The sequence below is a fragment of the Acartia tonsa genome, chromosome 4 (assembly GCF_053477335.1).
Source record: "Acartia tonsa isolate MP-2025a chromosome 4, ASM5347733v1, whole genome shotgun sequence".
Lineage (NCBI taxonomy): Eukaryota > Metazoa > Arthropoda > Copepoda > Calanoida > Acartiidae > Acartia > Acartia tonsa.
In genome coordinates, this window is record NC_137263.1 from 37,095,390 (window position 1) to 37,115,858 (window position 20,469).

The 20,469-nt window shown below is 31.7% G+C and overlaps 1 protein-coding gene across 1 annotated transcript; it reads left to right on the forward strand.

Moving 5' to 3' along the window:
* Window positions 1-65: 65 nt before the first annotated feature.
* LOC145317041 (RNA helicase Mov10l1-like) lies at window positions 66-20,340 on the forward strand. Its single transcript, XM_080157922.1, has 26 exons — window positions 66-137; window positions 369-482; window positions 746-845; window positions 1,453-1,541; window positions 1,906-2,022; window positions 2,414-2,533; window positions 2,926-3,008; window positions 3,294-3,370; window positions 4,352-4,412; window positions 5,079-5,549; window positions 5,717-5,758; window positions 5,849-5,918; window positions 6,364-6,428; window positions 6,819-6,906; window positions 7,260-7,375; window positions 9,597-9,702; window positions 9,977-10,143; window positions 10,221-10,299; window positions 11,142-11,218; window positions 11,555-11,671; window positions 17,275-17,360; window positions 17,654-17,711; window positions 18,146-18,167; window positions 19,046-19,113; window positions 19,304-19,368; window positions 19,571-20,340. Exons 2-26 carry the CDS (start codon window positions 398-400, stop codon window positions 19,845-19,847), a joined length of 2,706 nt encoding a protein of 901 aa, XP_080014048.1. The 5' UTR covers window positions 66-137; window positions 369-397; the 3' UTR covers window positions 19,848-20,340.
* Window positions 20,341-20,469: the final 129 nt, after the last annotated feature.

Here is a 20,469-nt window from a genome sequence, read left to right on the forward strand (position 1 = left end):
TTTATTGAATGTTGCTATTCCTAAGTTTCTCACTAATTTCACCAAAAAACACACACTCTTTAGTGGAAGTCCAGTATTTGAAGACATTGAGCTAAACGAGACAGCTACAGTAGAGCTCACGGTTCATAACAATAGTGATCAGGAAACAAATATTCACCACAAATAGTATCGATAGTAAACTTAATCTTATATAAAACGATAATGCATAATGTTTCTCACCGCGTGTTTCTTTTGTTGCTTTTTTTCTCAAAATTAGACAAATTTTAATCATTTGAGACAAACTTCTTTTATACTCACTTGACAATTATTTTAAGTGTCTATAGTCTAATCACAATTTCATCAACTCAACAGTGTTAATATTTCAATTCATCAGATTATCACCATTGAAAAGATTAAAATGCCATTATCTGACAACAATCAGGAGCATTCAGAAAGATCCAACCTTATTCAGTGGTCAGGAGATCTTTCAATTCCGGTTAAAGGTAAGCTTGAACTTCAGAAGGTATCAGGTTGGTTTTCATAAAAGAAAAATTGAAAATTAATTGCAATTATTCCTAGCCCTAGCAAGGGATATGTTAATGAAAAGTATTAGTTATACTTTTGAACTGCTAAAATAAGATGTTCATCATTAATATTTTCTGAATAATATCAACACCTAAAATATAAGAAAAAGTTATAAACTCGATTAAAACTAATATGGCCTGTAACTTTTCATTAGCCTACATATTGACACTAATTTATTTAGGTTCCACAGAGATAACCTTTAGGTTGACCGGAAGAAATTTGGGCAGAGAAAATAGACTTGTCGTTTTCTACTTTCAGAATTTTTCTATTGGAAGAAATTTAGGAAAATATATGTATATCTTAATAAAACCGTATATAAAGCACCAATTACTTCTGGGGAGTAAGGATACATTGAACTGCAAATTATTTAGTTACCTCAAGTTTTAACACAATCTTTTTTTCGTTGGCTTTATAAGTTTTGTTCTTTTATTATATCTTGATTGGTTAGGTAATACAAATCCAACAGTGTCCAGACTTTTCCAACAATAATTATAATTACAAAAGGGTTATTATTGTTTTTCGTCAACTTATGGTACAATGTCTTATCCCTTCAGATCCCTGCCTAAAATAATGTCCCCAGACCATATCTTTATTATACTTAATTAAGTGCAAAATCTATAAACCAACGTCCTTCAGACAAACTCGCACCATCCCTTATTTTTGTTCTTATGCACTCCACCCTTCTCTTATTACTGATTCAGTTTCAGTGGAAAATTGAAGTTTAACTCTTCGGAACATTTCTTTATAATAAAATATTGGCAGAGCCCAAAGCAGTGGTCCTATATTTAAATGAGAAGGGAGATTTACTGGTTAGCGCGATTTTAAAGGACAAAAAACCTTTACAAATTTTTATGATAAGATGAAGAAAGGTATATTTAAAACAAATACAGAAGTAAATGTTGTTCTTCCTGATTCGAACTTAAATAACAACAGAAATTATCACGAAGTTAATCAAAATAACCTTCAGTCTACCTCAAAGGAATTCTCAAAATAACTTTTAAACAATTGTTCATATTAACAGAAAAAAGGTAGTATGCAATTTTGTGTTTTATCTGGAAGCTTGGAATTAATCCGTATCTGGATTTCAGCTTCTATTCATAAAATTAAGCAACTCCTTTGGTGAAGTTTTTTTAATTGATGATTTTTTTAGGGGGGGGGGGGGGGATTTCACACTTTGATAAAAAAGATAAATTATTGAAAAATAGATTTATTTATTAAGAAAATTACCAAAAATACAAAATTGTTCCTGTAAAAATTTGTTTTTGGATAATATACATTATACAATACTGTATTTATATTAAAAATTATAGGGACGCTAATATTTGAGAATGTTCCCACTATAGCTGAGGAATGCGTGGGTGATCAAAGGTGTGCATAATCGACCAATGGCACCAAAATTTATGTACAACGGTCTGGAGGCGTTCCCTGTTCCAAACATATTTTATGATATCTTTCAACAGGAATAGAAAATTAAAGAATAAATCAATTTAAAACCGCTGACCGGTCATATTTCATTTTGCAGGAGGCGTCAGAATTTTTTTGGCCGCAATTTTTCAGTAGAAATCTTACACATTTGTAAGCTCAAGTCTATAGTAAGCTCCCTACAACTTACATACCCCCACCCCCGTGATAAAACTAAAAAAAAACGGGTTGAGAGAGGAAATTTTTGATACCCAACGTTTTTTAAACACTTTCTCTTACTGGTTGGCTAAATAACTTTGTAAACTTTAATTTAAATCTACAGAAGAAAGGGTAATTTTGTGTATCCACATCGGGAATGTAAATGACAATTTGTCGTCAATTGCCCTCTCTTGATCCCTGTCCAATTATAATTTCTATATATGATAATAGCCAGACTTTATGGAACAACTACACAGCGTGTTTCCCTCTCTAAGTGCAGAACTTAGCAAGGACATTTATGTGGAAAAGCTACGCACCCTACTCTTCATAGAAGAATTTACTGCTATGCAGGATTGTATTATATTGCTCATATGGATTTTACTTCTATCGAGTTTACTTTGCCAGCGGCGACATATTTTAGTCAAATTGTGAACCTCTAACAACAGCTGATAAAAACCCTTTAATTAAACAACCCTTGTTTGTAAGTCTTAACATTACGTAACATGATAATGAGTCAGAGTTGCCCTGTTTTTTGATCGGTATAATATAAAATGCGCCTGACATAGCAACAGAGAGTACAATATATAATGAAATGTAGTATGATGTAGATATATATCCCTAATAAATACAAATTCCCTGACATTGAAAAATATTTATTTCTGTTTACCTAAACCCGAAACCATATCTTAGATATAGGTCCCTAGGGGCTAGAGCATTATAAAGTGCAATATAAAATATTGAAGGAGTTGGAGAAATACAGTTTGACAAACATTTTTCTGACACCCTCTGGACCTTTCTTATCCTTGACTGTTCCGGGACTTTTGGTAAGATACTTCTTCCGACGCCATTTTCAGCGTAAAATTGGCAATAGAAAAACCGTCTTTTATAATCCTGGACGCTATAGACGCTATTGGGTGACCATAGCAAGCTAAAAGATGGTTTAATAAATCGATTATTCCTTACCTAAAAGTAAATTGTTTTTTTTTCCGTTCCTGAAGCATTGCTTCTCAATTTACCTATCAATGGCTATTTTAAAGTCAAACTAACAATAGATATATATCATACCCAAACAAAACAAAAACATGACCAATGCCGCGTACATTTTTCAGGAAAGTCGGCCAAGTTTAGTGTTAGGAGATTCTGTATTGCTGTTGAACCCTCGCAACCCAGATGGTCCAGTTTACGAAGGAATCAGCAACATTTAAATATTTGACTGTTGCACGACGTTTCTAAAATGGTATTACATTACGTCCTAAGTTAATATTTGATTAAATAGCAAGTAAAACAAAAAATAATTTAAAAATAATTTTTTGGGAGATTTTTGTATCTACATTTCGTGAATTCCAGGGTAACAACTTTAGAAGGCCATAAAAACTTAATTTTTTTATATTTTTCATTAATTTAAAATGGCAAACCTCCTCTAATATGATGAAGAATATTAACATGGACTCTTTTTTTAAATTGCATAACATTTGTTGTCGAAAGGATGGTACAAAGATTGAACATGATATGGTTTAAGCCTTTCCAAATTAAAAAAAAATAACTAAGAGGGGATTTAAATGAAATCATTTCGTAATCATAATGTAGTACTTTTTATGACCTATAAAAACAGCTGTTTAATAGAATTTTTGAATTGTTAAATGCAGTGTTATTCTAATTGATAAAGGGCATTATTTAAAAGTAAACTTGTACTTTTACATACAATAAATGGTTTTCCTTAAAAACTAACAACCAAACAAATATTAGAATTTATGTTTGTCTATATTTGAAGAAGAAAGTGTAATTTATTTTGATATTTAAAGGAAGAAATGTTGTTTTATTTGCAAACTTGGCACTGAAATTTGCAAAGCAAGGTTATGTACAAAACAAGTAAATCAGCTAATCATAGTTGCGAAGCAATAATTAATTTTAATGAATATTTATCTTAATACATGTATTTTCAACATGAAGATGGAAGAATAGAATTGGAGTTATATCCTAAAATTTTTGGAATCTTAAAATTTTTTATACTTTCTTTAAAGCGAGTAAACTCCTTCAGACAAGAAAACTTTTAACTTTGAATGCATAGGTAAAAACTCTCGCATATGAGATGATTCTTAGTTTTATAGAACATAGCAAAGACAATTACTCTATCAAAAATGTTACTGATAACATATCTGTACACTACAGGATGTATTGAAGATGTAAGAAAGTCTGACCTTATTCTTAGATTTGATGCAAGCTTTCAACAGGGATTAATATTATTTGATATACGTTTTGTACCTACAGTATTTTTCAATGATAACATGTAAATTAAATGTAATTAAATTGCAATCTTTATATAGCATGTTTTTGTGATGACGGGATACATCTTAAAGTCACATTTTCGTGCCTCTCTGAACCAAATCTTGCTAATGAACTGCAAAATTACGTATCCCAAACTCATACTGACAACCAAGCCTTTGATCTTGAAGTCCTACCTCTACATTTTAATGAGTTGCGCAAGGCATTCCCCCTACTCTAATTATATATTTAGCGCACACAATAGCAGCAGAAGCATGAATAATTGCAAACGTCACACTCACGGGTTACAAAAAAAAGATTCTAGTTATTTAAATCCAGCAGCTAAGCAACAAAGAAGCCTCTAGGGGCACTTAATGTGTGGGAGGAGGGAAATTTTGGCCCCACCCCTCTACTTTCATTTAATTTTAAAAAAGAAAAAGCGAAATTTTTTTCGGGGGGGGGATTTTATTTGAAGGGTTGAGATATTCTCCTCCAATAAAGTTCCCTGGACCAATAAGAAGCTTCAGTGCAAAGGAAAACCATATCGGTTTAGCGGCTAGCAAGATCCTTCGCTACATCCAAAAAAAGCTTACTACATTACATAATAGGGTATGAAGAATATTATATATAATCAGACTTACTGCGGTGAAGTGTACAACGCAGTATTCCGGATGAATCGAACCCAATACCGCCGTCAACACCAGGCCATACAAACATCCGTTGACAACCTAGGATTTGACATTCTTTTCCCAAAAAAGATTACAATGAAAACTCCGCAAATTAATTTTATTTTGGCTGATAATTGCAAGAAGTTACAATTTGAGAAATTAAAAAGAAATCCCAAGTTTCTCAAAAATGGGTTAAATCATAGCGCAGCAAATAAAGTTCAAGAAATTGCTCAAAATCAACGAAAACAAGAAACTATGCAACCAGAAGAAGAAAATTGTTTTGTAACACCACTAAATATTGCTCAAATACCTTCCCTAAGAAGGGAAGTATCCAAAGATAAGATTAGGCTAGAACATGAGTTTTATCTGAGGCAAGGGGAGCTTCCAGCGTATGGATCTGGAATGATGGATGCTATTAATAATAATAAGCTTCAAAGGAAAAAAGTTAACAAACTTTTTATTGGCAAAATTATATTACTTTCAGATTCTTTTTCATTTGATTTTGACAACTATTTGTATGAATAATCATTGCCAATTTATCATGGCCAATTTAAAGCCCTTTTGTGAATTTATTTTTTTTGTTAACTGGGTATTTTAATTCTAGAAAGTTGGAATGGAATAATCCAAACTTGAATCCAGAGCAGGTTTGAGCCATTTTTTAGTTAATTTTGCCTTGAAATTTATTACTTATGAAAACGAAAATAAATATATTGTAAAATTAAAAAATGTTTTAGAGGAGTGCCGTTACTAGAATCTTAAATGGCGAAGGAAGACCTTTCCCCTATATTATTTATGGTCCGCCAGGTATATAATAAAGTTACAGAATGTTTGTCTGTCTGTGTGTTACCTAAGATATCGTGAACAAATAACATTGCCCTCCCCAGGCCCCCCCCCCCTCAAAAAATTAAAACTAGATATTATTATCCTGTTCATAATTAAAATTCATTTAAGTAAGATATACTTTTAATGATAAGTCATTATTTTTAAAAATGTACCTAGTTTCATAAGACCACACCAATTCTAATAATATAAATGTCTTGAAATATATTTAGTCCTTTAACCATAGATATTATGATAGGGGAAAAATTGTCGTCAATTTAGGTTGCTAACATGGACATCATTTATTGGTTAGTTCGTTCATCCAGTAGGAGGGAAGGTGATGGGGTTATCGTTATTTAAGCCAGCTAAGAGTTTCACTTTATTAGAGCACATAATAATCTGGTGTAAAATCACGACCGTTTCTTTTCAGGTACCGGAAAAACAATGACCGTAGTTGAGGCTGTGTTGCAAATATTTCTACTTCACACAGACGCTAGGAAATAATCCTGTTATATTTCATACAAAATACACCAAAGGGGTCTCTCCCGAAAGAGATGTTAAGCAACTTCCAATAGTAATCTAAGACATTTTTTTAGTTGATATACTTGGTTTCTGTTAAATAGGGCTAAATGAATGAAAAAGTTAAGGTCTACTATGGTCTTGACAAAAAATATTGTATAGTGTATAACGAGTTGAGATTATAAATCGTCAAATGTCAAATGACACAAAAGTATACTTTTTTCGTTGAAAAATGTATATTCAGGAAAAGGGGTGACTTCAGATTTCCCGAATAGCTACGGGGCAGATGGACAAACAAAGTGAATTAAAGAGTAGCTTCGCTACTAAAATGCTAATACTCATATAATAAGGTATTTTGTTGGTGTCAGGATCCTTGTGGCCACCCCGACCAACAGCTCCGCAGACCTGATTGCCATCAGGCTGGTCAACACAGGCAGGATGCGTCCTGGGACAGGTATGTGATAGTGTTAAACAAAGACGTGTTTATTAAAAAGGCATTAAATTCAAAAGAAGTATTTGCTATCATTTCATGATTAAATAGTTTTCAGGGATTTTTTTGAGGTCTAATAATGACGACATTTCTTATTTCACCCCCAAATGATTATTATTATTATTATTGTGCTTGGTGAATATACACCACATACTTCTGGCCAAGTTTATTGATACCTTTTATATGTTGTGATTTTATCTCCTTTGATCTTTTGGAAATTTAAATGGTTTAAAAATTTTGGGGTTGGATAATACAAAAGCATAAAATTGAATATTGCAAACAAATAAGTCATCAATCAATGTTGTTTTGTCACGTAGGTGATCTAGCCAGATTGAATGCCTTCCAGCGGCTGGATGAGAATATACCTGGCGTACTGAAGCCCTACAGCTATATCAGTGATGGAGATGCCTTGCTTAAAGCTGCACTTTCAAAGGTATTTATTGTGCAAAAATGTATCCACATCCTGATTTTTTTAATTTTCAAAATTTTGTTTGAGATAAGATAATGGCCGAGAAATCAATTCACATTCCAATTATGATGAAGATGTTTGGGCACACACTTATTAAATTTAACCAACCAAAGAATTTTTTATCCAATCTTAACCAGACAAATGCCATCTAGCTAAAAAAGATGCGTAGATTTCATTTCTGGCAACCAGAAAATCTGCAGAAATCAAATTCACGAGATCCAAAAAAGTTTCATTAAAAAAAACCTTACACCAAAAATAACAAACAATAATTATAACGACGACTTAGTTTCTTTTTCCTGTTTAATACGAATATTTAAACTAATTTTCAGGCATGCATGTTTGTTGGTATAGTACTTTTTTTAGAAACCAAAATACAGACATATATAAAACTACGAAATTGTATATTAGTCACTAGAAAGATTATATTTTTTTCTTGCTTTAAAACAACTTTTTGTACATAAAAACCCGTAATGTCTTCATTATTGACACAAACATGCATGCTGTATAGTTTTAAAAAATTTAGTCAAATAAAATACCTGATTAGAATACAAAGCAAGAAATAAAGGTTATCAACTCCCTATGAGCTTTTTGTGTTAAATATAATTATTAATAAGAATAAAAGAGTTTCAAAAAAAAGTAAAATAACAAAATGTTAGGTGAATTGTTAATATTAAATCAATAAAAAAATGTTTTACATTCTTATAATTAATTTCAATAAAACATATATATGCTCAAGAAAGGTTATCTATAATTATGAATTCTACCAGACTAAAATATAAAAGGGGAAATAGTTTATGAAGACGACACAAAATGATTTTAAAAATTACTTATTTTTATCTTTTTTTTTAATCTTTAACAATTTTAATGTTTTTATTATGTAAATATATAAAGTATTATTCAAACTTAAAGGATTTAATCTTTTTCTTTGTAATTTATATGTCAAAACAGTGTAAAAATGAAGTTCTTAATTACGAATTTTCAAATCATTAGATTTTAATACAATTTATTATAGAAATAAAGAATAATTTCAACAAAAAAAAATTGCTACAAAAAGGCTTACTGTATTATTAAACTGACTTAATTGTATAATTGCATTTATTTTGTTTATTTACCTTGAAAAATGAGTGTTTAAGTGCTGCATTGGTTAAAATCAAACCTAAAAGTGCTCTTTATTCAGTGACAGAGTGAAAAAAATATATACCTTGTTTTATAGTTTTTGATCTCTTTTTTTATATATTTTTATCTGATATGTATATCAAAATTTAAAAGTATCTATTTCATTAGATATTCATACTTTGCTAAAACGTCTTGGTTACTTTTTGCACTATATTTGCTCTAAAAAGGATTCTTTATCTGACTTTTACATTTAAAATGAAAGATTTTATGCCAATTTTTGTGTTGACTGTAGAAAAAAATAATTATTTTGTTTATATGCAATTTTCTATAATAAAATGTGAGAAATGCCTTTTTTCACATGTAGGGCGAAAAAAGTAACACTGAAAATATTTTTTACGTCTTAAGCATGTCCTAAACTCAAAGATAATAAACTTTCATAAAAGATTTATTTCAGAATATGTCATTTAGGGCATAAAATTAATTTTGCAAATTAACATTGCAAATGTTTGCCAATAACTTTTAAAAATGATTTCTGCGGATTTTCTAATTTACATGGGTGTTTTCTACACATTTTCCCCTTTCTAAAAATACCTTCCCCATAAAGATTGGCTTCCGGAAAGTATATACTTTTCAAAAATGATATGTGGGCACTTTGGGAACCAGTATGATTTACATTCCAATGTCCTCTCCACTACTGAAAAATATCCACATATTTAGTTTCTTTCGGATAGTTTTGGCCCTTGGGTATATCTTTTTTAAAGTGAGGTTTTTGCAGCTTAAGTTTTCGATAACCACTGATTGATTTATCCATTTTAGGGAAGCTTTACATAGGTCTTTCGCTGATTTTAGGCTGTCTTTCTCTCCTTCACTAACCCTTCCAATACAGAGCCCCTAGATGCTAGGGTCACAGTCACTATTAATTGAAATAGTATGTGATAGCCTATACAAGACACTTCACCCACATTTTTTATTATTAAGATTGTTGTGGGTACGTGTGGATGGAACTGTGGGTAGTCTGTACAAGCTAAAGCTAAGATATGGACACTTTACCACATATTTTATTATTAAGATTGTTGTGGGTACATGTGGAACTGTGGGTAGTCTGTACAAGCTGAAGCTAAGATATGGACACTTTACCCACATTTTTATTGATGAAGCTGGACAGTTAACAGAACCAGGAATGATTTTTTTTAGATCCAGAATGGTATTATTTCTAAAGTCTTTTTTAAATCTTCAAAAAAATAACACAGTTCTATAGAAAACGTAAGTGTAAGTTTAATTTTTTGCTGTGTGCTTCCTGTAGTGTGCATTGTTAATAATAATTTTGACATACTGGATAATGGCGTAAGCGTATGCCTTATGCGTTAACTTTACTTTACCTGCCATTTAGCAATTTCTTAATCTTTGGTGAAATTTGGTGAAATTTTGAATTCAAAAAGAAAACCATATCAGAGACCCTTATTCCCTTGGGGATGGTTCACTCAGATAACGGCCAGGTTGTCCTAGCCGGTGATCCACAACAGCTTGGCCCTGTCCTCCAGTCACAGATGGCATGCATGTATGGACTGGAACAGTCGTACCTGGAACGGCTAAGCAGGTTGCCTGTCTATATGCAGGTAGATATTCAAATATAATGCAAATCAATATTCAGGATTATATATTTTTATGAGATCTTAATTGTCATTCTTTTTAGGACAAGGACAAGTTTGCAGACCACGGCGGCTATGACCCAATTCTACTTACTAAACTAACAAGAAATTACAGATCTCATACAGGGATGTAACTTTTATACTTATGGAACTATACAAGGTTAATTATATACACAAGTAGCGAAGCTATAACAAGCTCAAATATGAAAAGCAAAGCTTTTCCACATTTATGATGGGCAAATACGTTCTTAAATGATTGCAGTAATGGTTAATGTTAGCATCCTCCTATCGACTTTAAACTATGTTCTCGTTACATTAATATTGGGTATTAAGGGGGGGGGGGGAAGTTCTGACACTTTTGCGTAAACAGTGATTATAGGCTTTATCTTTGGACTGAGAGGATAGGTTATTTGGGATAAAATCATTCTTATATGATGAATTTCCCCCAGATTTAAGATTTTTTGGATAGGCCTCCAGGTTCCTGAGCTCCAGGCCTCCAGGTGGTCTCTCTACAGGTAAAAATGTAATTTTTTTTTTAAGAGTTAGATATCAGCTTATGAGACAAAATATGTATGTTTTTTCTTCAAATATGTGAATAACAATCAAAAAGAAGTATATTTTGTTTAGTAAGGTAACCTCTAACTCTTCAAAAAAAATCTTATTTTAAATTTTTACCTGTACAGAGACCACCTGGAGGCCTGAAGCTCCGGAACCTGGAGGCCTATCCAAAAAATCTTAAATCTGGGAGAAATTCATCATATAAGAATGATTTTATCCCTAATAACCTATCCTCTCAGTCCAAAGACAAAGCCTATAATCACTGTTTACGTAAAAGTGTTAGAACTCCCCCCCCCCCTTAATTAAGGTGAACCATATTGGTTAAGTGGTTAGAGAGATTCTAAAATGCAGACAGAGAGACATGTTACTTTTTTGTAAAAATTAAGGATTAAAGTTATATTTTCCTTCAGATATCCTAAAGATTCCCTCCAAGTTGTTCTATGATAACGATCTGATTCCCCTAGGAGCAGAGAAAATTGTCGACAGGAAAGCTCCTTATTTTTAATCCTTGTAATATTTCTAATTACATGGTTTGGAAGGAATGTGTTCTGTACTGACACCAAATTTTGCTTAAATAGACATTCATATCCCAAGGTATTAAATAAGGGTGGGGGGGGGGGGGGGGGGGGGTTAATGCAACCATCTCGTAATCAGTGCACAAATACCAACGATTACTCATGCCAAGTTTCATGAAGAAATTCGGATTCTAGGTGCCATTTGTGCACTGATTACTAGATGGTTGCATTAACCCCCGTCCATTGTGCATTTATGTTTAAATCTTATTCTGTTTATATTACAAAAAAAATATTGCGCTGAACCTAGGTTTCTAAATTCATCTGTTCTGCCACGCAAAGGATTGGGTCACCCGCTGGTTTTTCATGGTGTTATTGGAGACAATATTAGGGAACAAGACTCTCCCTCATGGTTTAATCCTCAGGTGTTGTTTTGACAGCGATGCAACTCAGCAATTTTGTGTGGCGGTTGGTCTGTTGTTCGTTCATGCACCGTCACTTAGTTATTGTACTGCCTTATTGCTCACGTACTTATAATAAGCATAGAAATATATTTTATTTTACAACTATAGGATAAAACATTGATCTTTTGAAAAATGTATTTAGATTTAGGGTGCAAAGATGGTTCGGTACAATACATAAAGTTAATCTTTTTCTACTTACATATTATTCTCATGGAAGTAGTCATCCATGTTTGAAACCCGACACTTTAAAGTAAACTTTTGCATTTGTGATGACTATTAATAATATGCAAAAATATGGGGGACTGCCATTTACACATCCAGCAAATTTACAGTGGATGTGTTTTCGCCAGTGCAATGCACATTGGGGCAAATCAACCAAAAAGGGGATTTAATTATTTAGCACCCTTAAAATCCATCTCACAAAAATTTCATTTTATACTTTTTTGTAGGTAATTAAACAACAAACAAATTTGCTTTTATGTTTTTTTCTGTCATTTGAAAGGAACATGGAGATAAAGGTCATTTTATGAAGGTAGATAGAAAATTACCAGATTAACCCCTCCCGAAAATAGCCCCCCCTTACCCTATCCATCTATCTATCCATCAATCTATCCATTTATCTATCCATATATCTATCCATCCGTCTATCCATCTATCTATCCATCTATCTATCCATCTATCTATCCATCTATCTATCCATCTATCTATCCATCTATCTATCCATCTATCTATCCATCTATCTATCCATCTATCTATCCATCTATCTATCCATCTATCTATCCATCTATCTATCCATCTATCTATCCATCTATCTATCCATCTATCTATCCATCTATCTATCCATCTATATATCCATATATCTATCCATATATCTATCCATATATCTATCCATCTATCTATCCATCTATCTATCCATCTATCTAACCATCTATCTATCCATCTATCTATCCATCTATCTATCCATCTATCTATCCATCTATCTATCCATTTCTCTATCCATCTCTCTATCCATCTATATATCGATCCATCTATCTATCCATCAACTATTCATCTCTTTATCCATCAACTATCAATTTATCCATCCATCAATCTATCCCTCTATCTATCCATCCATCTATCCATCTGTCTATCCATTTACTTATCCATCTATCTATCCATATATCTATTCATCTACCTATCCATCTATCTATCCATCTATCTATCCATCTATCTATCCATCAACTATCTTGAATTTCGTGTTTAAATGTCTAATTAGGGGTTTTGGTTATCAGAGCAATATGAGAATTTTTTAGTAGCGCAGCTACCCTATCACTAGCTTTTTGGGCCCTTTAAAGTGTAACTAGGTTAATTGTAGTCCGATTTTAGTGTTCAAAGTGTCAAAAGTGGGGTCATGGAATTCATTTCAGTAGGAGGGGAGGGGATGGTGTAAATGGGGGTGGATGGGGATCCTTATTATAGCAAGCTACAAGTTTCACTTTATTTTTATGTTTAATAAATCCATTATAAATGTGGGCATGATTAACATAAATTTTTATTAACTAATATCTATATTTATAATGATATTATGATTCTTGTTTACTGTTTATATGTACACTAGCGGCTTCGCCCCTAGCCTCTAGGAGATTTGTCCAAAGAGGTAATTAAACAAGGATGACAACATCCATGAAAGAAGCGAAGCTCTGAAATGGAAGGACAAACGAACATTAACACTTGTGAAGTGTCAGAACTGAATATTAATGCATGTCTATACAAAATTGTAATTAAAACTGATTAAATACGTGTTACTGTTTAAGGACATACTGACGTTTTTAGGACTTGATTTAAGAGATGCTTCGCTTATAACAATAGACGTTATTGAAATAGGAATCAGTATTCAAAAAATCAGATGAATAGGATATTTTTAACATTCAAAACCATTATTTGTTGTCAAAAAAGTAAAAATCAGCTTGTTATAAATGGATGTACGGACTTTCTGGTAACGATTATAGTGTTGCTGTGCTTTCTAAGTCGTACCTAACTGTTGTAGAAATCAGCGTGAAAAGTTTGAGATCGATAGGACAATTCTAGCCTGTTTAAGTTAAGTAAAAGAGCTAACTGTACCAGACGTACGGACGGACTGACCCTAATTATAGAAATATGAAAAAATTGAGGGGGATTTTTATTTTTGAAGAAGATCTTTAAACAACCACAGGACCAGTAGATATATTCCCTGAAAAGTAGAATTCAATCAGTTTAGTGGTTAGCAAGATCTTAAGGGATGGGCGGACAGACAAACAGACATCAAGCTACTTTGTATTATATATTAACACCTAGGGATCTAAGGAACAAAACAATAACCGATTAATATGTACATCCCCAATATTGATACATATTTAATAAATACATATTTAATAAATTAAATTACAAAATTATTTGTCTGTAGATGACAATTAGTGGTTGAAAAGTTTTGACACTCATCTTAATGAACCAACCAATAAAAAATCAATTAAATTTCCTGAAGTTCTTATGCTAACGAATATAAAAACGTTATTATAAAACTTTGAAGTTTGGGGACTAGTGTAATTAACAGTCCCCTCCCTTTCTAAATAAAACTGCTGACTTTAAACATGAATACCCTGTAACTACATAATTTAAAAACAAAGCATTACCAATAGACAGACAGAAGACTACTTGCTAATTACAATTTAGAATGATTATAAGAACCTCACGTTATTTGCATATTAACTTTACCTTTCCGCAGTGAGGTAGGGGACATTGGGCTGTTTATAACACTAGTACCCAAAGTTTTACAGTTGTGTGTTCAAACGTTTTAACTAATAACTTTAATCTACACAAGGGGTAATTTTGTGTATTATCATTGGGGATGTACAACAATTTATTGACCTTTGTCTTATCCCTTTAGATCCCTGATATTTGTAATAATCTATAGAAAGGATTATTTAACTACATTAAAACATCAAACATAAAGAGGTTTAGATTTAGGTTTAGCCCCCCCCCCCTCTCCTCTTCATCATTTAGTGCAATAGAACTTGAAAATATTTATTATTAACTTTAATTCTAAGTCAGAATAAATATTTCCCAATATGTCTATGTTTTTGTGTCTTGTATTTATTTGAATTATATCTTAAGTTTTGACTTTAAAAGCGCATTTAAAGGCCTTTTCTTACAAGCTTTTCGTGTACCCACGTTCAGAAAACGGGCTAAAAACCCCTACTGGGGGCGCGGGGGGGTAAATGAAACCAGTACTGGCGATTAAAATATGTCTTTGGGTAATCAAATATCGTTTTTTTAGCCGGCGACACCCGGCGAAAACATGTTTCCTCTTACTGTCTTCTCAAATGTTGATCAAAAAACAAACAAATAAAAACTAAAATCTTGACTTCAACTAGAATTATTTAGGACTAATTTCTTCAATTTGTGTTTTTTTCTATTATACTGTCAAAATATATGTAATGCATGACTCATCAGAAGTTATTTTGTCTAATTACGTTAATTTTAAGAGATTTTATAATACTTTTAAAACTGTTGGTGAAACACAAAAAGTATGCCTTTTTCTGTAAGAAAATTTTTGCATTTCTTGACTTCCATGCATTAGAATGCTTACTTAAAAAGCGTATTTTTACGATTCCTTTGAAATCTGATGTACATTGGGTATGATAATACTCATAGAATGTTTAAAACTTGATTTGGGGGTGGTGAATTGTTGCCCCTTGTTGCCCCTATGTGCAATGGATGTATTTATGACAAACTGGATTTTTACTGTATAAATGACAGTAAAATCGATTCTCATGCCATAAATACATCCAACACTGGCAAAAATACATCCAATATTTTTTATACATATGTCAAAAATACATCCGACACTGGCATTTACACATCCATACGTTTTCAATTATATGTCATAAATACATCCAACACTGGCATTTATACATCCATAGAAATTTAATTTATAATAAAAAGAAAACAACTTTTATATTATTTGAGTTATAATACATTTGTCAGGTTAAAATAAAAAGCATTATAAAGATTTAAATTATAATATATATGTCAGGTTGTCTTTTTTTATAAGGACATGTTCTTTATGATATCTCTTTTTAAATACAAATAAACAGTTAATAAATCAACTAGTAAATAAACTATGTACAAAGATGGATCAAGTTGTAAACTAAAGAGTAGCTTCTAAATTAAGAGAATTAAGATAATTTGAATTTATAGAAAAATTAGGGATATGAGAAAAATATTGGGGAATGGATATATGTATTAAGGCTCATTCAAAAAGCATATCATTTTGAATCTAATCAAAATAAGCAGGAATATAGGATAAACTTAATTTAAACAACAGCTATATAGGTCTGATTATTTAAAAGCATAATGAACATGCAATGAATATTAATCCTAATTTAAAATACACTGCAGAGTTATATATTAATATTTTATACATTTTTCTGAACATAATAAAAATTTTATGTTTTCCAAACTATTCATCCCTTTCTTTAACCTTACCCTACCCAAATCTCACAACCGTATTTTAGAATTTTTCTAGAAAATTTATAAGGCTTAGTCATATCTACAACATTTTAATCAAGATTTATTTTATTAAATGTTTGTATTTGGCGAGACTTGTAAAAATTTTGCGTCTTTTATTAGGTCATTTTACCATCTACTTTATACCTAAGGAATTTTTAGGCTCCTAGATGAACATTTTTAGTCTTATTCGATTAGCAATGATAAAAACAAGCTTGTAATAAAATCATCCTTACGCGGCAATGCAGTTCCCCTATATATATGTAAGTGACGCTACCGCTAATACATTTGGTAACTTTTTAGGAATCAAAATTATGTAGTTACAACTTCTATAGAGCAGATTTGCTACTCACAATTTATTCAAATGAAATGTTATTCTAAAAAATGAAAATTTAAAAGAATATGTTTGAAGTCAAACAAGATATTTGAAAATTGAATTATGAAAAGTGAATAAAACATGGAGGATCAGGAATAGTACAATGATAGATTTTATCTCACCTCAATTCTTATGGTGCAGCATATTTTATTACGTCTCAACTCTTAGATATAGTTAGAAACTTTGCAGAAGTGGGGTGTGGAATTGATACCCTCTTAACATTGAAATTTTGAAGTGCTACCTTTTCTTTGCTCCCTCATATTGTGAGCTAAAAATTATTGTGAGAAAATTGGTCGAAAGAACACTGTTTTTTCTGTTAAATATCCCTGCATCCATGATGAAAGATAAAACCAGTCAGATCTGAATTTCAAAATGTTTCTTATGCCTTGTCTTTTTGTACTTTAAGTTCTTAAATTCTATTTATATTGAAAACATATATTTTGTTATGCAAAGTAATTGGGTGTTTGTTCGTCTGTTTTTAAGTAAATACTCACTCACTTAAAGTGTCTAGCAAAATAAAATTAAAAATAAATTGAAAATAAGACTGTTTTATTCTCTAATCACTTCCTGTAATTTTAAGGGATGGGGGAAAGGGGGTTGTTTTTTTTTGCTCGACAAGGCAATTTGAGGGAATCCGTACTCATTTGATGGTCTTTTTGTTTAGGAGGTATGGCAGGTGTGCGTGTACGCACAAAATCTTTTAGAAGAAAGCGTCAAGCCTGAAGAAATTGGAATTATATCTCCATACAGGTATGGTTCAGTAGTAGCGCATTGTAATTATTGGGGGTTGCTGTTTGTCCGTCAGAGTTCATATAACAGTTAATACAAGTACAAAAACTTCCAGGAGAATCCGTCAAACCTAAAGAAACTGGAATTATTTCTCATAACATGAATCAAGAGCGCAACTTCTTTATAACAAGAGATTGTTCGGCCCTCAGTGTGCCTACGACAATTAATAGTTTAACAAAACTTTAGTTTGTGTTTTAAAAATAAAATTGATTTATTTAGTTTATTTTTCTTTTCATCTTATTTTTAACTTTTAGGAAACAAGTATCGAAAATAAGAGAGTTGTTGCGAACTTTTAACATTGATGGAATTAGGGTAAATGATTTAATCATCTTCTATACCTAATTATATCTTATAGTTCGTATCGTCTGTTCCAATTTTCCTCAGCAAATGTTGTGTTTCAAAAGAGAATTAATTTTTGACTATTCAAGTTTAAATATGAATTAAACAAGGACGATTGCGTTTAAGAGCAGTAAAGCTGTTTAAGATCATACAGAGTCTGTATTACAGAACAACTTTGAAAGACTTTAAAAAGTAGAAATATAATTTTTTTTTGGGGGGGGGGAACCACTTATACAGAAAAAAATATGAAATTTCGTAAACTATTGGAGTATTTCTACCAAATTTTCAATTTTTTACCAGTCCTAATACTGTTTCTTATAGATATTAATTTATTCCCTTCAGCATAACATTGCAAAAGGGCAGACAGACATAAACACTTTGTTTGCTTTATATAACTTTTTATATAGGTTGGCAGTGTTGAAGAATTTCAGGAAAACAATCATAAAAATATAATTTTTCTAGGAATAAAGCAGTAAAGAGATCTAAGTAGTGCTGCAAAAAAGCTACACCTTAGTTTTTACACAAAGCGAATTCTGAGCTTAAACCATTAAAAACTCTATAAAGTAATGGATCAACAAATTTGTAATTTCCAGATTGGGGGAGAGATGGTGAGATCAACCCCTTTAATTAAAATATTCTCTAAAAAAGAAGCAATCTCTTCTTTTTGTAAACAAGGATGACAACATCCATAAAAGCAAAGCACTGAAACGGTAGGACAAACGGACATTAACACTTGAATAGTGTAAGAACTGAATAATCAGGATATAAAAGCATAAGAGTCGAAGCAAAATTGTAAATAAATTTGTTAAAAAACTGCTTGATACAGGATAATGTTTATGGACATACTTACATTTTTAGAACTTAATTATAGAGTTGCTTTGCTTATAATATTGTGCTTTGTTGTCACAGAAATTAATATACAAAAAATCAGATCAAACGGATAATTAGAACACATAAAAATTTGTTGTTTAAAAAGTATAAAATCAACATGTTTAAAATGGACTTACGGACATTCTGGTAATGATTATAGAGTTGCTACGCTTTCTAAAACGTAGCTACTTACTAAAGGAATCACCATGCAAAGTTTGAAATCGATAGGACAATTCTAACATGCCTAAATTAACAAAAAAAAACTATCTATCTCGGACGGACGTACGGACCAACCCTAATTATAGAAAAGCTTTGCTTTTAAGAAAATTCTTTCACTTTGTTGCTTTTCAAATGACTTAGACAATTATATCTATTAGTAGTATTGCACAGCAATAAGAAATTATAATTGTATAAATGTTCAAATGATTTGTGTTTGAAGGGTCAAGAAATGGCGGTCATTATTTTGTCCACTACCAGAAGTACTAGCTGTACAAATTCAACTACCTCAGGACAGGACAATTATTTAAACTTATGGATTGGTTGGTACAAACTAGTAGTGTCCATTTCCAAACTTGTCCACCAAAAACTTTTATCTACCAAAGGGATAATTTTGTTTATGCGGGTGTACATCAATTTAGCTTTTCCTTTAAAATACTGAAAATAAGCAAATTTGTATATAGAAAGATATTGTCCTTTCAGATGTGAAACGGGGACTCGGATTTATTGCAAGTCCAAAGAGGATGAATGTTGCTGTAACAAGGTATCAATGTATTCCTCATAACTTAGTTATTCACTTTTTGAAGCGAGCTACTCTATAATTTACTTTTTCCTGTCCGTCCTCTCTTTTTTATGTGCTTCAATACTTATGGATGTTGTCTACTTGTTTATTTTAAGATATTTTTCACCTAGAGTGACACAATTAATTTCATGATGAAAATATGAATAAATTGATATTTTTTTAGAGCTCAGAGCCTTCTGATTATTGTTGGGAATCCCTATCTCCTTGCAGAGGATCATAATTGGAGGGAAATGATTAAGCACATCATTAGCCTTGGGGGTTACACCGGCTGTTCGTCGCCATCACTGATGACCCAGGAAGATGAAATTGACAGTTCACCCCTGAAGACCCAGGTAGTTGACGATGGCTGTTCTTTACCAATGAAGACCAAAGTTGTTGACATTGGCTGTTTTTCTCTTTCGCCGATGACCCAGGAAGGTGACAATAATATACCTGGATAATAAAAGTTCTTTGCCTCTGTAGGCCCAGGTAGAAAATACATCATTATCATGTTCTACATCATCATTGAAGGCTAGGTCAGATGAAAATGGGTGTTCTATACCTTCAAAGATGATTCAGGAAGTTGACACTGGCTATTTTTATCCTCAAAGACAACCTAATGTTGGATTTACTCTGTTTACATAACAGATCCAAATTATCAAACTATCTGATCTTTACCTGAATTAATGACCAAAGCTGTTCTTATCTATTACTGATGAACGTGTGAATACAAATAGTGGTCGCTATTTTACAATATACCTATCAAGTATACATTTTTTGTATGAATATTGTAATGTATAGTTTTCTTTCTAGTCTTAAAGTAGATTTTTTAATACTTTACTCCAATTGTAAATCTGTAACATTTGAAACTATTTTGAGCCATATTCTTGTTAGTTACACTAAGTATGTAAGTATAGTATTCCATGAATTATTTTTTACGTATTTTTTTTCAGATTTTATTGGAAAATGGCAGTCTACAAAATGAAAAAAGTAAGTATATTAAAATTGTTAATTTAAAACTTGTCTTGTGATGTAAGAAGATTTAATGGCTATTTTAATGTTCCGCTGTGCCATAAATTATGT

Bases quoted from the DNA above. Each gene is read 5' to 3' on its own strand.
- LOC145317041 (XM_080157922.1), top strand. From the start codon at position 398: ATGCCATTATCTGACAACAATCAGGAGCATTCAGAAAGATCCAACCTT. The intron at 5,759-5,848 runs GTTTGAGCCATT...AAAATGTTTTAG, and splicing joins CAAACTTGAATCCAGAGCAG to AGGAGTGCCGTTACTAGAAT. The intron at 6,907-7,259 runs GTATGTGATAGT...TTTGTCACGTAG, and splicing joins CAGGATGCGTCCTGGGACAG to GTGATCTAGCCAGATTGAAT.